The 8872-nt window shown below is 53.8% G+C and overlaps 1 protein-coding gene across 1 annotated transcript; it reads right to left on the reverse strand.

Moving 5' to 3' along the window:
• Positions 1 to 536: 536 nt before the first annotated feature.
• Positions 537 to 2582, reverse strand: LOC309684120 (acrosin-like; the record flags this gene model as incomplete). The annotated part of the gene is made up of 4 exons (XM_082500076.1): positions 537 to 893; positions 1367 to 1512; positions 1778 to 1913; positions 2399 to 2582. Coding segments are annotated over 4 exons (823 nt in total), but the record flags the coding sequence as incomplete, so codon positions are not given.
• Positions 2583 to 8872: the final 6290 nt, after the last annotated feature.

The following is an 8872-nucleotide window of genomic DNA, read 5'->3' on the forward strand; positions in this document are numbered from 1 at the left end:
CCCTGTTGGCTTCTCACTCTTTGCTGTGGTCAGCAATTTCTCTTGTCACGCTCAGGAGTTTCACACCGTCTGTTCGATTAGCTACGGCTTACACTGGGCCCTAATCTCCAGCTGTGTGCCTTAATGCATAGCCCCAAAGTTGTCTGCAGGTCACATCACTGTTTCCTATTCTCCATGTGCCAGTCTTCTCCGTCCCATGGTGGCTCTGAGCACCCTCCTCTCTGACCAGGCACCGTTTCAGCCCTTGGGAGTCACTCTTTCCCTTCGTGCCCTGCTGTCTGCCTGCGGCCTCATTGGCAGGCGCCGGGCATGCAAGTCCTTGCCTTGCACCGGAGACTGAATTGGACTCAAGCACGCTCAGCTGTGAAAATCAGGAACTTTATTTCTACAACCGAGTCAACATCAGCCCTTCTGCGCTCAGAGGAGCGCGGGCAGGACAGAGCAGGCCTTGGCACTGAGGATGCCTTTGGCTCAGCAGGCATTGCCCCGGAAGGAAATGGTTGTGGAACAGCGCAGCCTGCTCTGGAGCCTGTTTGTCATGCTGCTCGAGTCTTTTTCCCCCACAGGACCTGCAGCAGCTCCTGCAGCAGCTTAAAAAATTCCACCAGCTTCTGGCGTGGAAATGGACATGGTGCAAACCCGCCCGACTGTGTGGGTATTGGCCTTGGCCTCTGATAGGGGGTTGAAGTAAAGACTGGCTGTGGTGTTGTAGTAGCCGATGGTGCTGGGCGCAGTCCCATCTGGACCAGGATCCAGTCATAGAAGTGCTGGGTGGAGGTGTAGACTCCGGGCCGTTTGGCTCTGGCACAGCCTCTCCCCCAGCTGGTCACCCCAACAAGCCAGAAGTAGTCCGCGTTGTTGTCTTTGCACACCAGAGGACCACCGCTGTCACCCTGCAGGGGAGGAGAGAGGGTTGAGGTGGTGGTGGGTGGCCGCTGTCAGCGCTCTGGCCGGCTCCTTCTCTCTCCCAGCACCTGCCAGAGCTCTGCTCACTGCACACAACGGCTCTGCTCCGGCGCTGGAGCCTACAGAGCCTCATCTGGGAGAGGGTGGAGGGCCTGTAAGGTCGGGCGCTCTCTCATCTCTGCACAGTGCTCCCGGCTGTGTGGAAGGGGGATGCTTTGGGATCTGGACCTATGGGCTGCCGGGAGCACAGGATGGGCTTTCTGGGCAGCGTCCCCGGGCTCTGGGACAAGGCGGGCACTGGGCAAGGACCTGCAGCTGGGGAAGGGGAGGTGAGCACCAGCAGCGGTGGAGACCCAGCGGTGGCAGGGTGACTTGCCAGGCCAAGCACGTGCCGGGCGATGTTTGGGCATTGCGAGAGGGCTGCCGGTGCTGCCGGGGCTTGACTTGCAGCATGTCCTACCTGGCAGGTGTCGATGCCACCCTGCGGATAGCCAGCACACAGGTTGTGGCTGTGGATGGCCCCTCTGTACCACCCGCTGCTGTTGCAGAGGTTGACATCAATGAGCTGGACCTTGGCCTCCTGCAGGACATCCGTTGACCCTGCAGCTGTGAGCACAGAAAGCAATGAAGCCCCAGCAGCTCCCCCCCGTCTGGGTGAACCCCTTCCCTAGGGCTTGGCTTTGCGTCCTGAAGGCACTGTGCCCGTGTTTCCCCTCTGTCTGGCTTTGGGCAGTGGGTCAGCCCATTCTCTCTGGAGGCATACGTCCCCGCAGCCTGACTCTGGCTTTCGCCTCCGCTCTCGGGAAGCCCAACCCCTCTCCCCAGTGTGCCGAGCTTGCACTCAGGACACCAGCACTTTTGGGGAACTCACATCTTGCAGTGGTGGCGCCCCAACCGCTGACGTAGCAGGTGTGCAGCTCTGACACTCTCAGTGAGGCGTCGGGCACACAGGCAAGCTGGGTGTAGGAGTTGCACTGGACCGGCTGGTCCAGCTCCAGCAGGGCGATGTCGTTCCTCTGCGTGATATTCCTGTAGTGCTCGTGAACCAGCAGCCGCTTAATATGGCGCACTTGGGCCTCGGGGCCCAGCCGAGTCAACTGGGTGGCCCCGATCACCACGCGCCACATGCTGATGTTCCTGGAAGGCAGATGGAGAGGGGGGTCAGAGGGAGCGGAGCCACGTGCTGCAGCAGCCCCGCCGTTCCCTGCCTTCTGCTTCCCAGGGCAGAGAGGAGAGCAGTGCCACGCAGGCTGCCACCGCCCTGGCATGCCTTAGGCACGAGCCATGTGGCGCTGGAGGCTGCTAGGAAGCAGTGGCCCGAGCCCAGCCTTCTCCTGAGCACTCTCTGGGCTGGGCTCGGCAGTGCCCAGGCACTGGGCGTACTGGCAGGAATGGGGATGGGAGTAGCAGGCGGTGCTGCGCGCAGGGCACCCGCGAGGGTGGTGGGGACAGCCCCCTTCCCTGGCCCTCCTTACCTGGCCTCGATGAAGCAGTGTGCCGCCGTCAGCACCCACTGTGGGCTGATGAGGGACCCTCCGCAGATGTGCCCCGTGCCTGCTTCCCAGGGGTCCTGGATGCTGACAATCCAGGGCCAGGCTCCTGGACGGGCATCGGTGCCACCCACCACGCGCGACATGCCGTACTGGTAAGCCATGGGCCGGAGCCCGCAGGTCCCTCTGTAACCAGAAACTCATGACTGTCCTGCTCCACGCGTGCTGCGGTTCAGGCTGAAGGTCAGCCCTCTTCCCTCCCCACAAGGCGCTGCACGGACAGCAGGGCCAGGGAACCCCCTGGGGCGGGCGGGCGTGCGCCCCTGTTTCTGCCTGAGCCCCGCAGAGGAGCTGTGCCAGCAGCCGGGGTGCTGGCCAGGATCTGAGGCTCCCAGGCGGGGTTGGGGAAGCTGTGGCCACGGGGGACAAGCGGGCTCCCTCCAGTGAACCCCATCAGGGTTGCCCAAGCTCCCCCCCAGAGCCTGGGGCCACTTACCCACAGCTGTCCCACGCGCCTTGCACAGGCCAGCACAGGGCCAGCAGGACGACGAGGAGGAGCAGTTTCATTGCTGCCAGTGGCGGCACGTGGCACCTGCAAGAAGCGAACCGAGGGCCTGTCGCCAACAGTGCCGCAGCCGACGTAGTGCCCGCAGTGCTCACGCTGCCCACGGTGCTCTTGTTCCCGGGGCTGATGTCACAGAGTCGCTGGTTCCGGGCACCGGGCCCGGTGGCCTCTTGGCAGAAGGGGGGGCGCCATGGGGGGTTCCCGGCAGGAGGGGAGGCAGAAGCCGGCATGGGACACCCCCGACAGACCCCCGCTGAACGCTCTGCCTGCGGGATGAGGCTGTGCAGGCCCCGCGGCAGGCAGCAGCGCCTGGCTGCGAGCGCTGCCTGCTGACAGCGGGCAGCAAAAAACCCCGTGTGGCATCGCGGCCTCTTGGGGAAGTTCACTGCCACCCCGCTCTCTGCAGCCCTGTGCCACCAGGGCCTTCCCAAAACACATACACCAGAAAACAGAACTGCTACAGGCAGCATGCACGGTTTTGGGTGTTGAGGGGCCCATCTGGCTACAGCCGCAGCAGGCAAGCGGTGATGTGCGAGCGGGACGAGTCCAGCACACCCACATGCTGCACTCCGTACCTATGCGCACGCCTGGGCGCACACACAGAATCACAGAATGGTTTAGGTTGGAAGGGACCTTGAACACCATCAAGTTCCAACCCCCCTGCCCTGGGCAGGGACACCTCCCACCAGCCCAGGTTGCCCAGAGCCCCGTCCAACCTGGCCTTGAACACTTCCAGGGATGGGGCAGCCACAGCTTCTCTGGGCAACCTGTGCTGGGGTCCAACACCCTCACAGTCAAGAATTTCTTCCTAAGATCTATTCTAAACCTCCCCTCTTCCAGTTTGAAGCCCTTCCCCCTCATCCCGTCACTACACGCCCTTGTAAAAAGTCCCTCCCCAGCTCTCCCGTCGGCCCTTCAGGGACTGGGAAATGCCGGCACGTCAGTTGGTGTGCTGCACTCTGTGTGTGCACACATCGTGTGTGCCCTGTGTGTGGGTGCACTCGGTGTCTGGGTGCACTCCGTGTCCCGGTACCCACACGGTGGGTGCACACTGTTTACGTGCAGTGTGGTGTAGATGAGCGTGTGAGCGTGCGCACTGCAGGTATGCGTTCACTGGGTCGAGCGCGTGCCGTGTGTGCGGGCATTTTGTGCGTATGCTGGCAGGCTGTGTGTGCCCGCACTGCGTGTGTGCGTGCGTGCTGCATGTGCATGCCTTCCACACTCTGTGCATGACGTGCACGAGCACTGTGTGCATTACGTGGGGTGTTCCATGTGTGGTGGGGGCGTGTGTGGGGTGTTAGTGTGTCTTGGTCTGTAGTCAGTGTGTGTGTTCCTATGCAGTCGGGGTGTGTGTCAGTGTGTGTTGCTGTTGTAATAAGTAATTTAGCAAAAGAATTTTGCTTCAGCTAAAATAGATGTGTGCTCACTATGGCTTCAGCTAAGATGGGTCTGTGCTCGCTGTGTGTTTGGGAAAGGGATAGTGTTAGACAGGATATCAGACGAGAGCAACAGTTGGAAGTACAGAAACTTGCAGGGCAAAGGGTGGTGTCGTTAGCTAAGATAACCACAGGAGTGTAAGGAATGAAGAAGCCACAAGAAGGACATGGTGGTAAAGACTTCGAGCCTCCCTCCAATGACTATTAGGAAGACTCGTGAGGAAGCACAGCGCCTGCGCTGCTGGAAGGGAGGGGGCATGTTCGGGGGTGGGCTGCATTCCAAGAACTCATTGATTATGTATTTGGGGGTGGGTTGTGTTCCAAGAACTCAAAGAGGAATCGCCGATGGAACAGTTGAAGAGGCTCTGAAGGAATATTCAGCAGTTTTCTGGGACTGACCCAGAGACTTTTGCTGGCCAGGAATTATTAAAAAATAAATTTTGTCACCCATGCCTGGCCAGCTATTAGGAAAAAAATGGAAAAGATGGAAGACTGGCATGAGAGAGGAATCAATGAGCTGTTACGAGAAGCACAAAGAGTATATGTGAGGCGCGATGAGGAGAAGCAGAGGGCAAAAGCAAAACTAATGGTGGCGACTGTAAAAGAAATAACAAAGACTAAAGATAAAGCGCCCCAGAATCCAGGGCCAGGGATGAGAGCACACAAGATACAGGGAGCCCATCTGCTGCCGCTCAAAAAGCCCATGTGAATGAAATCAGGAGCCCCAGAGGGCGGAAAGTGTTACCATTGTGGGCAGGAAGAACATTTTAAGAGAGAGTGTCCCAGGCGAAAGAGAGATCAACGAGTGTTTAAAATCTGTCAACAGGAAGAATACTCTCCCGAGTAAGGGTGTCAAGGGCTCTGCCTGCTGGGGGAAGAAAGAATTAGTGAGCCCTTGATAAATTTAAAATCAGGCCCCCAGGAGGAAATTTACGCCTTTTTAGTAGACTCAGGAGCTGAGAAGTCTTGTATTATGAAACTGCCTTTGAATGGGAAAATCCAGACACCGGGAAGAAGCAGCAACTCCACTGGACCTCCCTGCCTCAAGGATTCACAAAATCCCCAAATCTATTTGAACAGACGCTAGAGAAAATTTTAGGGGAGTTCCAGGCAGAACCTGCAGTAAGAATCTTGCAATATGTAAATGATCTGTTGGTATCAGGAGAGAGGGAGCAAAAAGTCAGAAAGAGACATTGATACGTTCGCTGAATGGTTTTTTTTGGAGAACAAGAGTTAAGAGTCTCAACGACACAACTGCAGTTTGTACAAAAAGAAGTATTTAAGGCATCTAATTATCAATAGAAAAAGCAAAATCAATCCAGAACGAATTACAGCATTAAGTGTGCCAAGAACGAAATGAGAAATAAAGAAGATTTTAAGGTTACTAGAGTACTGTAAATTATGGGTTAAAGGATACACTCAGTCAATAAAATTTTTCTATTATAAACTTGTAAAAGACAGTCCAATACAGTGGACAGAAGACAAACAAGAGCAATTTAAAGAATTAAAGCAGAAGTTAATAGAAGCCCCGGGTTTAGCCCTCTCCTCCCTAGAAAAAAAAAAAAAATCACCTTTTTATAAACACGGAAGAAGGGATAGCGCATGGAGTCGTAATGCAGGAACGGGGCGGAGAAAGGAAACCGGTGGCATACCTATCCAAAATTAATGGACCCAGTATGTTGGAGGTGGCCCACATGCATACAGGCAGTAGTGGCCACAGCAATATTAGTAGAAAAAAGCCAAAAATTAACCTCTAGAAGAACCCTAATCGTACATACCCCCCCACACACTGTAAGAACTATCTTATCTCAAAAGTCTGGCCAGTGGTTAACAGATTCCAGAACTTTGAAGTACGAAACCATTTTAATAGAAAAGAATGATTTGACCCTCATAGTAGACGGAAACCTGAATCCTTCACAATTCCTGTAGGGACAGGCAAGTGGGGAGCCGCATCATGATTGATTAGATTTTATAAATTACCAAACCAGGGTAAGAGAAGACCTAATAAACACACCAATGCCCTATGTAAAAAAAAAAAAAAACAACAAAAACAAAACCAAAAAACTATCCAACAACTTTTTAGAGACGGTTCCTCCTGATGTATAGATGGAAAGAGAGCAAGTAGTTATGTCGTCATTTTGGGGGAAGAAAAAGCGGTAATTGAAGAAGGAGGATTACCAGCAAATTAGTCAGCCCAGAGTTGTGAACTATACGCTCTGAAGAGAGCTTTAGATTATCTCCAGGGAAAAGAAGGCATTATCTATACAGATTCAAAGTATGCATATGGAAATTAACCATGAAAAGGAAGTCTCATGGTTTTGCTTTGACAGGAAAAAGCCCTGGAGAGCCTTCAGAAGGTGCGTAAGAGTCAGTGCTGCTGCATGAGAGCAACAGACAGCAAAAGCCTCGAGAGTGCCTTCAGACTGGGGCAGCACACAACCCCTTCGACCCTACTTTGCTGCGATTGTAATTGTTGCGTGTATCTACAGGTTAAGTGTAAGAATTGTAATAAGGTCATTTTAGGTCCCCGTGGCAGACGGGAGCAGTACCTCTCCCAAGTCCTCGATCTTTAGTGTATCCGATGTGGGAATACAACCCCAATAGATAAGTGTAAGTGGATTAGACATTACTGTTGCAGAACCACAGAGAATTACGTAATGTGGACCGACCCAACCAGAATGTTCACAGATCCTCGAAATATCAACTCCAATAGGAGTTCCGGGACTGAAGAAAGGACCCTATTGTGCCACAAGAATCAGAGATACCGAACTAAAGAGGATGGAGGGCAAGACCAGGTTGGCCTCTGGACTTGCTGCCAAGAAGAACTATTTCTCGGCTGTTGGAGGCACCCCAATAGGCACGAGAGGTAGGAGTATAAGCCAGGCTGGACCTCCACTGCCAGTGGTATTATCACTAGTGGTATCTCTAGAACCTGGTTGTCCTGGTGACAAACTTAAGAATAGGCAGAACAAGATTAAGAGCAACCGACCCAATCATTAGGAGAAAGTCTCATTTTTCAGTCATGGATTTTCACGGGTTTTGTTTTCAAGCCACCCAAACAGGGCGCACTTTTATAGCCATCAGCAATTAAGTTCTCTGTCCCCTCCAGAAAAGCCTTTTCCTAAAGGCGCTCTCCTTCCAAGGGCAGACCCACAAAAAGAAGCCCTCTCTGCTTAATCCATTTCACAGAGACTTTCAAATGCAAACAAGAATTAAACAGGACGTCTTTTCCCCGCTTCAGGGAAAGCCACTAATATAGACCTTGGCAACATATTTAGCAAATCTATCATTGTAATGCCTTTGCATTGCCCATTTCCAGCTGGAGGGCAGGTTGCAAGGACTCTCATAAAAGAAAACAAAACAAAACAAAACAAAACAAAAAAATCCAACCACAGAACATATTCCTGTGTAGGGGGTAATTTTATGAAAATAGGACAGAAGTGAAATTCCTGTGAAACGGGTTAGGATTGTTACCATCTTCTTCAGCCTTATCGATCTGAATGTCTTTTTACATGTACAAAGCAACAAGAAACATTTTTGAGGTGCAAAAAAACCCCATCTAGTCACCTCTTTACCCCAAAGATCTTTTCACCACATGGATTCCACCACCAATACACAGCTGCTAAATATCCCCACTGCTGCCGATCCGTAAGAAACCCTTCAAAATACAAGAGAACACCGAGCCTGGCACGCTGACGGTGCTGCCAGGGCTGTGAGTCGGAGCTGGACGGAGTCACAGCCCCTGAGGTTGAAATCAGCCCCACGTTTAGGCACAACCCGGGGTTTTAAGCCTCGCTACAAACCAGCCCCCCGCTTTTGAAAAAAAAATAAAAAAACAGGGAGATTCACCTCGAAATGAACCACGTTCTCGATGCCGAAGGGTCGCTGGTCCATGGCCGCCGCCGCCCTTAGGGCCAGTTCCATGGGGCTTCGCTTGACCTGGAGCAGAACTTGCGGGCGTGAGGACAACGAGCCCCCTGCACAAAATCTAAAAAAAAGGAAAAGTTAAATAAGATTTGCTGTTACTCACCCACCAAAGCCTAACCACTACAACTGGCCCTTTCACAACCAGGCCTGATCGCAGAAGAAAACTGAAATATCCCAATTCCCAGTTCAAACACAAGGCGTGGAGCTGCCCAGACCCCACGTGTGGGCTGGGGAGATGGGCGGCTCTTCTTCTCAAAACTTGCAGGAGGAGAAAGGGCAGGAGTGTTTTCCCAGCCCTGGAAGAGGCTGTGGGGCTGCCCCAGCGCTGAGGTGTAGGGAGAGGTGGGAGGGAGGAAAAGACTGCCCAGGAGTGGGGTTGGCGGAAGGAAGGGGCTCCATCCCTGAGGGAAACGCTGCTCCCGGCCTCACAGGAGGCTGTGGGGCCACCCCAGAGATGGATCTGGGGGCTCTCCCTGAGGGAAACACCATTCCCAGCCTTGCAGAAAGCTGTGGGGCTGCCCCAGGGATGGGTTTGGGGGCTTTTCCCT

This window comes from Vanellus vanellus, assembly GCF_965231255.1.
Source record: "Vanellus vanellus genome assembly, contig: HAP1_SCAFFOLD_988, whole genome shotgun sequence".
Classification (NCBI taxonomy): Eukaryota; Metazoa; Chordata; class Aves; order Charadriiformes; family Charadriidae; genus Vanellus; species Vanellus vanellus.